This window comes from Lynx canadensis, chromosome D3 (genome assembly GCF_007474595.2).
Source record: "Lynx canadensis isolate LIC74 chromosome D3, mLynCan4.pri.v2, whole genome shotgun sequence".
Lineage (NCBI taxonomy): Eukaryota > Metazoa > Chordata > Mammalia > Carnivora > Felidae > Lynx > Lynx canadensis.
This window is the reverse complement of record NC_044314.2, coordinates 18,107,936-18,121,718: the sequence shown is the minus strand read 5'-3', so window position 1 is coordinate 18,121,718 and position 13,783 is coordinate 18,107,936. Positions and strand designations below refer to the sequence as shown.

General features: G+C 45.8%; 1 protein-coding gene across 2 annotated transcripts in view; it reads right to left on the bottom strand.

Annotated features, from left to right (window-relative positions):
- The window catches only part of FECH (ferrochelatase), a 37,789-nt gene extending 25,027 nt beyond the window's left edge, over positions 1-12,762 (bottom strand). The window contains exons 1-3 of one of the 2 annotated variants that reach the window (XM_030336066.2): positions 12,514-12,762; positions 6,678-6,804; positions 838-957 (exon numbers count right to left, since the gene is read on the bottom strand). In XM_030336066.2, the coding sequence (XP_030191926.1) occupies positions 838-957; positions 6,678-6,804; positions 12,514-12,559 (293 nt within the window). In that variant the 5' untranslated portion in view covers positions 12,560-12,762. The remainder of the gene's footprint in view (positions 1-837; positions 958-6,677; positions 6,805-12,513) is intronic. The other variant, XM_030336064.1, reaches the window with a different exon arrangement.
- Between the last annotated feature and the right edge of the window lie 1,021 nt (positions 12,763-13,783).

Here is a 13,783-nt window from a genome sequence, read left to right as displayed (position 1 = left end):
TATAGATATATAGACAAGTACATGCTTGGATATGCATGGACTGTTTCTGGATGGTCACCAGAAATACATCTGTACAACTGCAGATTTCTGTATTTCTGGTTACATCTGTAACCTCCATGGTGGGTAACTGGGAGGCTGGAGTTCAAGAAGAGACACTTGCTTTTTACTGTGAACATGTTTATGCTGTTTGCATTTTTTATTACGTGCATGGATAAATTTTTCATTACAAAAACCTACTTTAAAAGAGAAAGAAAAGAAAGAAGGAGGGAGGCTTGAAAGGAAGAGGACAGCCACAATATTATTAATGAATAATAATCATTGCTTCCCTGAATATTAATCAGCTGTTGAGGGTCAAGTACAAATATATCGGTAACAAACTTTAAAGGGACATCAGGGGTGCCTGGCTGGCTCAGTCGGTTGAGTGGCCAACTCTTGATTTTGACTCAGGTCATGATTCCAGGGTCGTGGGATGGAGCCTATTTAAGATTCTCTCTCCCTCTCTCTCCCTCTGCCCCTCACTCCCGCTTGCACGCTCTCCCTAAAATAAAATTTAAAAAAAATTTAAAGGGACATCAGGTGTGTCAAGACAACTGCCATTTCCAGAGCTCTAGGGAGGAAAGGGCTCAAGGAGAGGCCCCCCAACTTGCTTTCTCTCTCCCCTGCATTTCTCTCAACATCATATCCTTCTTATACAATGGAAAATAATGATGCTGCTCTAGTCACCACCAGATATGCACAAAAACCATTTATTTTCTGTAACTATAGAACTGACGTACACGTAAGGCAAGATGCACTACACAAGTTAGGAATAAGTGCAGGTGTTTCCACGCGTCTTACTTTTGAATAGGAAGCGTCATCAAGTCTCGGTCCAGGAAGAGCCTCAAAAGGAAGTCGTGAACATCTCCCAGGGTTTCAGGGCCCCCCATGTTCAGCATTAATATTCCAGTCTTCGGCTTCCTACATAAAATAAAACGCAGTTGACTTGTAGCTTTTTATTTTTCTGTAAGGTACACTGTTGGTTCAGCTAGCAAACTCACATCCAATCTGTTCAGAGGTACAAACCTACAGATCTTTTCACTGCTATCACCTGGCTGCGTATCTGGGAAGGCACAACGCCTCCGGTTCTGCACGGTCCCAGTTCTGACTCTGACCTTGGTCTCCCAGCTCCATCCATGGCACTGGTCTTCTCTGGGCTTGAAATGTTTCCCCATTAAGTTGTCAGTCCTGAACAAAAATCCCTCCCATTCTTTAAGGACTGAGAGTCAGGGTATAAAGCTCAAATTGTCCTGAGGCTGAAGCAAACATTTATGTGAATGCCTTACAGATACACAAATTACTTGGTCTCTCCAAACTTCAGTCTCCTCGTATACAGGGAGTCCAGCAACGACCTCAAAAGGTTGTTTTGAGAATAGACAGCATAGTTATTTAGCATGATCTGGAACATATAGTAAGTTCTATCATACACAGAGAAACCACGGTTTCCCTTTTAAACCTCCACAGTATAATAATCAGCCCATCTCTCATTCTTTTATCTGCTCCTTTCCCTTTAGTTAAACTATTATTCTTGACAAATGATTTCTTGCTACTCTGCTTCCTTCTCCAGAGCCCGCTGTTCCCCCGTAGTGTCTCCTGTACGATAAAGTACACCTCTCACTTTGCGCTCACCTCTTGATCCTCTACCTAGAGCCACTGCTTAAGGGATGCTGGCAAGAAATTGCTCTTACTCAAATAGGTCCCAGGCTACAGAATCAAGCACTGAAGGAACAAGAAGAAGCAAAAAGAAAATCAAGTAGTCTGGGGGAAGTTAAATCAACAAAAGGACCATGCCAGCTCTGAACCTCTAAAATCCAGAGGAGCTCTGGACCCTGCACAGACTAAAGTGAGCCAGGCCGAGATGAGTTCTCCATTCCTAAACACCTTCAGGGGGCAAGAAGGGGCCAGAGTGGGACCGGGTGCCGCCCGCATGCTTCCGGTAGCCACCGGAAGCCCAAGGCTAGAGACATGGAACCATGGGGTCAGAGCCTAAGATGAGGCCCTGGAGAACTGGGGGCCGTGCAGTGAAAGAGTCTGCAGGTGGGGACACTACAGGACAAGGAGTGTTTCTTCCATTCATGGTTTTTTGGTTTGGTTTTTTTTTGGCATTTGTAAAAATGTAGATATAATTTATATACCATAAAGCTTTCCATTTTAAAATACAATTCAGTGCTTTCTAATATACACACAAAGTTATGCAACCATAACAACTCTCTAATTCCTGAACATTTTCATCACCCCCCAAAAATATTCCCACATACTAGAACCATTCCCCATCCTCCCTCTGTCTCATTCTTGGCAACTAATCCTCCGCTTTCTCAGTCTATGCATTTGCCTACTCATAGAAATGGAATCGCGTGATATGTGGCCCTTTGGGCCTGGTTTCTTTCACTTGGCATAAAATGTTCAAAGTTCATCCCCGTGACAGCGTGAATCAGTACTTCTTTCCTTTTTATGGCTGAATGATACTCCACAGCACGGATGGATGTACTCTCCATTCACTCTTGATAAAGCAGTGACAAACAACCAGCCTGAAGTTTATTTAAAATTCCACTGGTGGGGCGCCTGGGTGGCGCAGTCGGTTAAGCGTCCGACTTCAGCCAGGTCACGATCTCGCAGTCCGGGAGTTCGAGCCCCGCGTCGGGCTCTGGGCTGATGGCTCAGAGCCTGGAGCCTGCTTCCGATTCTGTGTCTCCCTCTCTCTCTGCCCCTCCCCCGTTCATGCTCTGTCTCTCTCTGTCCCAAAAATAAATAAACGTTAAAAAAAAAAAAAATTTTTTTAAAAAAATAAAATTCCACTGGTACAAAGGCTGAGGGGTCCCGCTGTCTAAGCCTCCTACATCAAGGCCACCTCCAGCTACCGCAGTGACTAAGCCAATCCTGCAGACATGGATCCTGTTTGGAAGACTGTCCCTAACGTGTGCTAAAGCCAATGAGATCAGGATGACACTTTAACTGCAATTTTTAAACAAGTGCTAACAACACTTGGGATAATGTTAGGCAGCAGAGTGTGTCAAATTCATACAGGAAGAAACTGTTTTCTTGCCAAACACACTACAGGTGAATGAGGTAGAAATCTGAATTCTCAACCTAAATTTGCAAAACAAGCTGAGGCAAAATTGCTGGGGTTAGCGGAATGCTGCATTCCAGTGAAGTCAGAGATCTCCTAATTTAGACCCCACTGTAAGGACAAACTAAGTTCGCCTTTCACATCATTGTCTTAGACAGCATTTCTCTTCCTCGGCACCACTGACATTTTCGGCTGGATGAGTCTTTGCTGTGGAGGGCTATGGTGTATGTTGCAGGGTTCTAGTAGCATCCCAGCCTCTACTTGCCGGAAAGCACAGCACACACCCCGTCCCAGCTGTGACAACCACAAACGTCTCCAGACATGGCCATTGCCAAATATGTTGGAGGTGGGGAGCATCCCCCTCCCTCTACTGAGAACCACTGGGTTAGAGGAAGGGGGTTTCATCTCCTTTTTACTAAGCAACTACTCTGGAGGATGTCATTGTCCCACAACTTTCCCACCTCCTCTCACCAAAAGTCCTATCAATGAATTAACAAGCTGGTGTTTAGGTTTTTTTCTTAATACCTAAAAATTCCAGATTCATTATGTTGTGAAATTGTAAAATGCTCCCTTAATCTTTCCACTTAGACCACCCGTGCTCTGAGATCCTGTCTCTCACCCTCAAAATCTGTGACTCACAATAAATTAAGCGCATTTTTCCATGGATTGCTGCCAGTTAACAGATTACTGGTTAAGAAACCCCAGGCTAAGAGACTTACCTAAGCCATAGAGGGTATCAATGTGCAAACGAGATTTAGAACTGCTTTTCATCTATAACACCTGAGCTCAGAACAAGAGTGGCTTTAAATTGGATATGACTCTGCCCTGCAAACCCGTGTTTTATAAACCATGTTGATCTTACACATGAAAGTGATGCACATGATTTGGAAATACCTAAATACACGTGCACTTAATTCAAAACTGTGTTATGCATGACGAATGGCGCATTAGCTGCCCTAGTCTGACACCCTCTATTCGAGAATGCGAAGTGCAAAGCCTTAGCCGTGGTCTCTGTTCTCCTCTCCTCCAGACAGAGCCCATCTGAGACAAAGCTCTGAATGTCAAGTTCCCTTTGTTTGAACGTAAAGGTGTAAATAGGGGAACATATTTAAAACTTCTCGCTTGAAAAGGTTTCAACATTCTGCCATTTTTATATTCTGGGACTCTCAAAATAGGAGGTTTTTCCTTTGAGCTACTAATTGTACATAACAGAAACTTAAGATCACCAATTAATAAAGAAACAGAATCATTCAATTATACTGTATATAGTCAGCATCAAGATAAAGACACAAATTCTACCTCTTCATGAAACCTCCAAGATGTAATTGGCCTGAGGATCTATGCTGCTTCTAGAACAGGGTTTGGGAAACTACAGCCCACGGGCCAGATCTGTACATACACACCCTGCCTATTTTTGTAAATAAAGTTTTATTGGAACACAGCTCCACTCATTATTTTACATAGTCGCTAAGGCTGCTTTCACATTATAACAGCAGAGTTGAATAGCAGCAAAAGAGACCAAATGGCCCACTATCTATCCCTTTACGGGCGAGTCGGCTGACCCCCGGTCTAGTGGAGGTCTCATCTGCTATAGTCTGAGCACTGCACAGCACGAGGCCTTCAGGTCTGGCACCAGAATGATATACAGAAACACTGATCACTTCATCATCTCTACTATTTTAAAACTAGAAACAGTGCAAGTGCCCCATAACATGGGAATGGATAAATAAACTGTGATTTCGTAAAATACTCGTATGCTATTAAAATAATGGTGAATATTTATATTTATATGGTAGATATATTATTAAATTTAAAAAGAAAAAAATTGGGGCGCCTGGGTGGCGCAGTCGGTTAAGCGTCCGACTTCAGCCAGGTCACGATCTCGCGGTCCGTGAGTTCGAGCCCCGCGTCGGGCTCTGGGCTGATGGCTCAGAGCCTGGAGCCTGTTTCCAATTCTGTGTCTCCTTCTCTCTCTGCCCCTCCCCCGTTCATGCTCTGTCTCTCTCTGTCCCAAAAATAAATAAATGTTAAAAAAAATAAATAAATAAAAAGAAAAAAATTAAAAAATACTATGTGCACGACTGTCACATTTTGGTAAATATTTACTGAATAAATATCAATCGGTACAGACATAGACACAAAACACTGGGTGGTGGGATTATAGTGATTTTTTTAATCTTTTTTTTGCCCGTCTACATGTCCTAAAATGAACCCATTTCTTTTGTATAAAGATGATACAAAGTTACTTAATGGAATTTAGATATTTTTAGATTTGTATTTAATTTAATGATATTAAGGTTATATTATTGGCTTTTGCTACTAGGATAATATAGCAATGAAATAATTTTTCTCCCAGAAATCACTGAATCAGTTCTTCCTGATTCACTGAATTCAGTTTCTCCCAGAAACACTGAATCAGTTCTTCAGGTTACATCAAATACTCACCCTAAACCCTAAGGACTTAAAGCACTTTGGACCATGGCTAAGGTGAGAAAAGCGGGGCTGTGGGGACACACAGGAATGGTGTCCAAGCCGCCAGGACAGAGACAGCATCCCTGCTTCCTCTTTTCCTCACCAGATTTGATCACTTAGGAGGCCAGAGAGTGGAAAAGAGATGATCCGAGGCCCCACCCCTAATGCTCTATCCCCCTTCAAACCTCAGTTTACTCAGTGTTCAGTCAACGTACCCAAGTTCACACAATGAAAAATAACCACAAAATAGGACTATTTTCATAGCTCTATCGCTAGAGGAACCGTCAAGGAGTTACTAGTTTGCAACCCATCTCCTTCTTTCGCTCGGCTAGCGTTAGGGTGGGCTATTTCTAGGCACCCAGCTAAACAACTGCCCGTTCGAGTCCTGTGCTGCCCCTGTATGAGAGGAAGACCTAAGAAGAGCTGTGGCTTCCGTGATGGAAGAGGCAGCCCGGAACAACGCCAGGCCTGCTGACATCCACCCGTAAACAGCAGGGGTGACGTCCGAAACAGGTACTTTATCCCTTTAATAAATCACAAATCGTATTATGTCATTTCGAATTCCGCTCACCCTGTTAACAGTGGAAAACAATGGCAGGGTTTACTAGATAAATTCTTGACGGATTAGTCACTCCTTATCCTAAACAGAACATACATTTCATAGGTATAATTATGTTAGTTTCATAAATACATTTCTAGTGTCCATGAAATTTGTGTTACATGACATATTCCAGAACTAAATTCCTACATGATCTGCAGACTGTTGGTCCTGAGTTACGTGTCCTTTAACAAAAGCCCGGTGGGATTTTTATTTGTCAATCATATCTCAAAAAAGCCGGGGAAAAAAATTTTCACAACAATTTTTTAAATCTGTAAAAATTCCCCCAAAATGTTAAAACCTTAGCGGTGTGTGTGTGTGTGTGTGTGGGGGGGTGCAACTTGTAGCCTTCCAGCTACTGAAAGAAAGCCAAGAAAACAACACTGCGCTCCTTCCACACTAGCATTCCCCCGCAGCTCTCCTCTTAAGGCAGCCTGTATCCACTCACCGGTGTCTGCATCAACAAAAAGAGGTTCTTATTAGTACCTAAAATTAGATTCATACCTCTTCCCCGGTTGAACTTGAGGTTCTGGGCTTCTGGTACGCCGGGCTGTTTCTGTGGCAGCTGCCGCCATGGCTCCAATCGACTGGCCCCTCCGTGGTTGGCGGGCCCTTGAGCTTCCAGGCACCACTGTGACAAAAGTAAAGTAGCGGCATGAAATCCGGCTGGGAAGCAATGTCTTTGGAGGGGGTCCTCCGAGCAGAAGTCCTGGACTTAAAATTTAAAGAGACGCTATAGCACAGGTGATTGCCCCGGCGTTTCTTGGCACTTAAGCCCTCTCTGCCAGGGGTGGGGTGGCGCCTCCTGGGTTGGCCTCTCAGGACCTGCACGGAGCCTTTTGAGAAACACACCTTCTCACTCTGCCCTGGCAGATTCTGACGTGATCCCTCAGGAGAATCACCGCATGCATACGGAAGTTAGTGCGCTGCTCACACGAAAGGGAGAAGCCGCGGGACGTGTTCAGAGCCACCGGTTTACGGGGTGTTACTTGAGCCAGCTTTCAACCAGTTGTACAGACCTCGCATCTGCCTATAATCCTCCCCCAATAAAGCACCAGGGCTGGAGAACCCCAGCACTGCCCTTGGACACTGACAAGGGTGGGGGGTTCTACTTTAGAGGGCCCCTTCTGGCCCTCCTCGTGCTGCAGCCTCCCGCACAGGGTATGCAGTCTGCACAGCCAAAGATCCATGGACCCCAGAGCCCATGACCTACATTCCTGACCAGGCTCCCCGTACCCAGAATTCCCTGTCCCCAAAGGCCCACACCCACTTCGGGGACTGTACAGGCCTCTTTCCTAGCTCTATTCTCCTGAAAGCTGATTGTGCCATCAGTGCGAGCAATTCTTGACCTAAGGGAAGCTGTTTGCAGGAGCAAGAATAGAACCTGAACCTAGACTGGAGTGTCCACATGGGTGAATGCACAAGACTCTTCACAACTCAGGGCACAGCTGGCAGTGGAAAGAGAAGCAGGGAAGCCTACGGACCAGAGGCAACGCTCCCAAGGCCACGACACTTCTGTGGGAACTCTGAAGACTTCAACAGTTCACCCTTCCAGATCATTACGAAGGTCTATTTGCCAGTATTGGAGAACAGAACATACTTCACAGCTTGTTAGCGGGCGATCCCACATATGATACATGGGTCTCCATGTGCACTCTTGTCCTGCGCCCCGCCGGAGTCAGCTGTGGGCCTGGAGAACCCACCTAGACTGAGAAGTCCATGGGCCATACTTAGTTGTACCATGAAGAATATTCATCCTTGAACGGCATACAGTAAAATTAAACTGAAGCTATACAATAGACACTCAAGGTAGCAATGGGGGGACGCTGAGCCCCACACCGTACACATGACCCATTCTCAAACCAGCCGATTTGAAACCAGCTTGAGATCAGTCTCCCTCTGCCCTCCTCCTCCTTCCAAGTCAGAGGAGTCCCGGTGAGGAACTCGGGCTGTGGACCAGCAGTTCTGACCTCATGCAGCTCTGACACTTACCAGCAACGTGACTGGGACCAGGCTATACATTTTCGAGCCTTAGTTTCCCCGGTAAAATGACAACACCCTGCTATCAGGATCCTTGTGACGATTACAGCAGATAAGACCAGCGATGCACTCTGCACAGCGCCTGCCACGTACGATTAGTGCTGGCATTAGTTTCATTTGGAAGTGTCTAGGGCACAGGGACTATACCTGCTCTGATGTTTTTTCACCTACCCTGCCTATAAAATACAGGAGAATGGTATCTCCAGATTTCCAACTCTCCATATTGTGCACATTCCCAACAGAGCCAATTACGTGAGCTTGTGCTGAATAGTCCTTATTAACTCAAAGTGGAAGTGCAAAGATTGACATATAGAAGTTCAATTCTGCTCAAATGAAGTCTCAAGCCAACTCGCAGCTCCTTATTTTAGACAAGTTCAATTCTGAACTGCATGAGATGTAACCGGGTTCTCAATCAGGCCACAATGTCTGCGATTCCTGGTATGAATGAGATATTGGATTCCATGGGCTACTAGAATAGAATTTAGGCATTACATGATTTGACTGCTGGTGATAAGCCTTCCTCCTGTGAATCTTAAAAAGGGAGTGGCAGAAGGGAATCCGGGTGAGACCAGAGTCATCAACTAGTACATTAGTATTTCCTAGCACAATTTGGGAGGGTAGTTTTTCAAACTGTCATGCCCTATACTTAACAAAATCCTCTTCTCTGTGGCCGAACAAATTCTCAGAAGGCAATGCTGCTAATAATGGATCCTTTGTGCTCAGGACGTAGGGTTAATACACCCCCCTCTCAAGGACTTCTCTGTAACACTCCTCTCCCCTAATGATCTGAAGGTTCCAAAGAAACTAAGAGTAGTCTCTGACCAAACGACCAACAGACATGTAGCTAAAGGAGTTTTAAGTAATTGTTCAGACAAAGGACGAGCTGAGACTCCTGAAGACACTCAGTTCACAGCTTACAAGAAATCCAAGGGCACAGACAGCATTGTATAGCATACAGCATATGTTCCAGAGCCAGAGACATCTAGCAGAAATCCCAGATAGGACCAAATAGGCTGTGTGTGGGAGTAGTTGGGCAACTCAAAGAACTACTCCAAGCCTCGCTTTTCTCATCTGTATGATGGTGATCAGGCCAACCCTGCAGGGCTGTTGTGAACATCAGGAAAAAAAAATCTTTACATCTATGTCCAGACCCAAGAACAGTGCCTGGCACACTGCATACGGTTAAGAAGTAAAAATACTCAACAGCAGGGACCTGCCCACTTATGAACTGAGACCAGGTATTCTAACCCTATTTATTTTTTTCTAATTTTGTAAACGTTTACTCATTTTTGATAAAGACGGAGTGCGAGTGGGGGAGGGGCAGAGAGAGAGACACACAGAATCTGAAGCAGGCTCCAGGCTCTGAGCTGTCAGCACAGAGCCTGATGAGGGGCTCGAACTCATGGACTGTGAGATCATGACCTGAGCTGAAGTCAGACGCTTAACCGACTGAGCCACCCAGGAACCCCTTCTACCCCTACCTATGACATTAACTGCTGCTCTACCTTTTAAAGGCCTACAAACCATAAAAGCTATAAAACTAGGAAAATGCAGAAGAGAATATAAAGAAAGCAAGACTTCGTAACTCCTGGACAAACCCAAAAGGTGAAGCATTCAAAAGTATATATATGATTTAAGAGGTTCATGGGTATTAACTGGTTCTCCAAAACCAAATTATTTAATATTTTGGATGCTTAGGGTAGGGCAGGGGAGGTTATAAAGCAAGGCACACAAGTACTTTAACATATAATGAAGCCATTTTTTTTAAGTTTATTTATTTATTTTGAGAGAGAGAAAGAGAGAGAGAGAAAGGAGGGTCGGGGGACAGGGGCAGAGAGAGAGGGAGACAGAGAATCCTAAGCAGGCTGTGCATTGCAGAGCCTGATGTGAGGCTTGAACTCACAAACTGTGAGATCATGACCTGAGCCAAAGTCGGTTGCTTAACCGACTGAGCCACCCAGGCACCCCAGAGCCACTTCCTATCACATAGGAGATGAGATTTATTTCAAAAGGTACTTATAAAAATAGGTAACATTTAAAAAACTAACAAATAACTGGGGCACCTGGGTGGCTCAGTCAGTTAAGCATCCGACTCCTGATTTTGGCTCAGGTCATGATCTCACAGTTCACGAGTTTGAGCCCCACATCGGGCTCGGCACTGAGCCTGCTTGGGATTCTCTCTCTCCCTCTCTGTCTCTGTCTCTCCCCTGCTCTCTCAAAAATAAGTAAATAAAGTTTAGAAAGTTAAAATGAACATAAATAACATCCGATATTGTGATTATTAATAAACATTTGGGGAGGGGAGGCTTTAAAAAAAGAATTATTTTCTGGTATGGCACCAAAATGTTCTAATGTCCTTAATTAAAACATTGATACTCTTCTTCATTATTCTAGATTCTTTTTCTAATTATGAAAGACATCGGATGCCTGGGTGGCTTAGCTGGTTGAGCGTCTGACTTTTGCTCAGGTCATGATCTCATGGTTTATGGGTTTGAGCCCAGCGTTGGGCTCTGTGCTGACTCTCAGAGCCTGGAGCCTGTTTTGGATTTTGTGTCTCCCTCTCTCTCTGCCCCTCCTCTGCTCATTCTCTGTCTCTCAAAAATAAATAAACGTTAAAAAGAAAGAAAGAAAGAAAGAAAGAAAGAAAGAAAGAAAGAAAGAAAGAAAGATGAAAATTTGGAAAGAAAAGGCAAAAAGAAAAAACAATAATTCATTAGTCTACCAACTTTCTAATTCAAAAATATATATAGTATATACAGTATGTGGTCCACGTCAAGGAGTTTATTGATTCTGTAATATGCTAAAAACTTAGTGTAAAACTTTGTACTTTTACTTTCAGAATTCATTTTCAGAAATACTACTCAATTTTTTCTCACTCAGATGTTAATTCCTTCATATCAACAAGATGATTAAAGTATTATAACTACATCTTAAAAATCAGAGTTCATAATTCAATTGGACTTCAAATTCACATTTGCTATGGTTTCTGAATCCTTCCGCTTAGTTACTTATAATCTGGAACAAATCATTTAAAGCTTCTTAGATTGTTCTATGACCTCAAATCTAAAACCTGTAAGACTCTGCCACAGAAATGGCTGATGAAAGAAAAGGCTAATTCAATACATCTTTCAGGCACATTACTGGCACTGTGCTTCCTCGTCTTAAAAAAAAAAAAAAGATGCCTTTTGCTCCACGTACCCTTTGTGCCTTGGCCCTCACCACAAACTGGGTCCTTACTATCTTCCTCACAAAGGCACCTGTAATAAGATATGGAAATTCAAAGTGGATTCTCTCCATTCCCTCCTAGTAGGTGCCAGACTGAAGAATTTGGGAACTTCTTAGAAAAATAAAGCAGGTCTGTGTCCTGTCATCATTCAAATGCGTTAACTAAGCATCTTAGTGTGCCCCAGCCTTTTACATAATAACTGAACATTTAAGGGTCTCAATGTATCTACTGCATGACAGGCACTGTGCTCCAAGCTTTACTGGCATCCAGCTAATCTTCATGCCAAGCCCGTGAAGTATATTATCTTTCTCCTTTCACCTTTACCAAAACTCAAGCCAGGTGAGTGCCTTACTCAAGGGGTCACAGTTAAAAATGCTGCAGAGTTAGTGTGCCAACCAGGTGTTTCTCGCGCAAACTCCTCAGCTCATCCTAGAAGCATCCTACATTCAAAATTTGCATGAGAAACATGTTGGGTTGTCACTAGGTCTTGCTCGTTCTCCAAAAATCTCTAGGAAATACTAGCCCAGACTCCCTCGCAGTGGGTGCTGCCTGCCTAAGGACAAGTGAGCACCGGGTGACGCCAGGGGCTAAGACAGAGGAGCAGTGGGCACTCTGCGACCTCCATCGCCAGGGAGGGAACCCCATGACCCATGTCCGTGGTGATGACGATGATGATGCCTTAGTTACCGTCCTCAGTGGTAGGTATGTAACACACCCTCCCTCCCATAATGCTCACAACCCATGACGCTCATTATTATGCTTTTACAGATAAGAACTAAGGTGCGGATAAATCCCGGCATTGCTCACGGTAACCCCGCTGACTCATGGTGAGCCGGGACCTCTCCTGGCCGCGTCCCAGGGACCCCAGACGACCCGTGTACCGCCCCCCTTCAGCCCCTCCCAGGGGAGGGCCCCTTTCCGGTCCCTTCTCCAGGTCGCCCCTCGCCCCACAGCGCGGAGCTTCCTGCGCCGCTCCCGGAACCCCCTCAAGCCGGAGGGCCCCGGCGCGAGCTGCGCTGCCCACGCCGTCGCAGGGACCCCGGCAGCGGTGGCGGCCGCGACAGCCTCACTTACGCCGATCGCGGAGCAGGGCGCCCGCAGCTCGCAGGGCCGCAGCCATGTTGATGCCGCCTGAGAGCTTTCCCGGGGCAGCTTCGGCCCGGGACTCGGGTTCCTCCCACGGCGGCGCGATCGGGTATCGGCCCGGAGAGCTCCGAGCTGCTGGCACTGCCACCACAGGCCGCCTTATCTTAAGTTGCGGCCCCCTGCGCCCTCGCGGCGGACCCGTTCATTCGCTGCCTGGCCGGGCCTAGCCGGGGCTCGGGGGCGGGGCCAGGGGAAGACACGCCCCTCGAGACAGCTGGCCCGGGCGTGGGGCCTTCGGCGGGGGGAGGGGGAGAAAGGGGTAAAAGGGGCCCGAGGCTGTGCTAGCGGCCCCGCCCCACCAGCCGTCAGTTCCAGCCCAGCAGCCCCTCTCCCGCCCCCGGTCACCCTGAACGAACGCCCTCGTTGCATTGCTAGTCTGGCCAAGGCGGAAACCGCCGGCACAACTCGGCAAAGGGCTTTCCAGACTTTTTCAATACTATGACTTAGATATGAGAATGCTTTTGCCTCACTTCTCCAGTTTGCTTGCCTCGTTATAGTACAACTGTGCCGACCCTGCTTTGTTATAAGCTTGGTTTTCAGAATAGGAAAAGGAATTGTTTTATATGAGACACTCGTGAATGACATCTTTAATTTCCCTGTGGCATCTCTATACAGCACAGTTTGACAGGCGGGACCAGAAAGCAAACATTATACTGCTAACGTGAGAACGTTAGGAAAAGTGAAGGCCAGTCCAGCAAATGGGTTTCTGGGAGGGATGGCATGGTGAAGTTTGCCCGTATATCTGCGCACCGTCGCAAGGTAGCTGTCTGGTCCCAATCCCACACACGCAACAGGCACTGCTCTCAATTCTAGCCATTCCTGCATTCCCACACTTCCACCTGCCAACCGTACCCATTGTTCTGTGCGCCTTGAAGTACAAGACCAACCTTGGAACAGAAAGGTCTCAGGCGTTATTCATTCGTTGAACAAGTATTGACCACCTACTGTGTGCATTGGAAAAACAGCAGTGAACAGAGAAGACAACAAGGGTTGAGGGAGAGACAAAATAATCAGGATATGTATTGTTGCGGGTGATGATGAGCCTTAGAAAGAAGGAAGTAATATAAGGGAGATGGAGAAGGGGAGACTCTACTGCAATCTGAAATAGATAGGTCAGAGAAATTCTCACTGACATCTGGACAAAGGCCTGAAGGAAGTAGGGGGGCAAGCTATGTGGAATATTTTGGGACGATGGAGT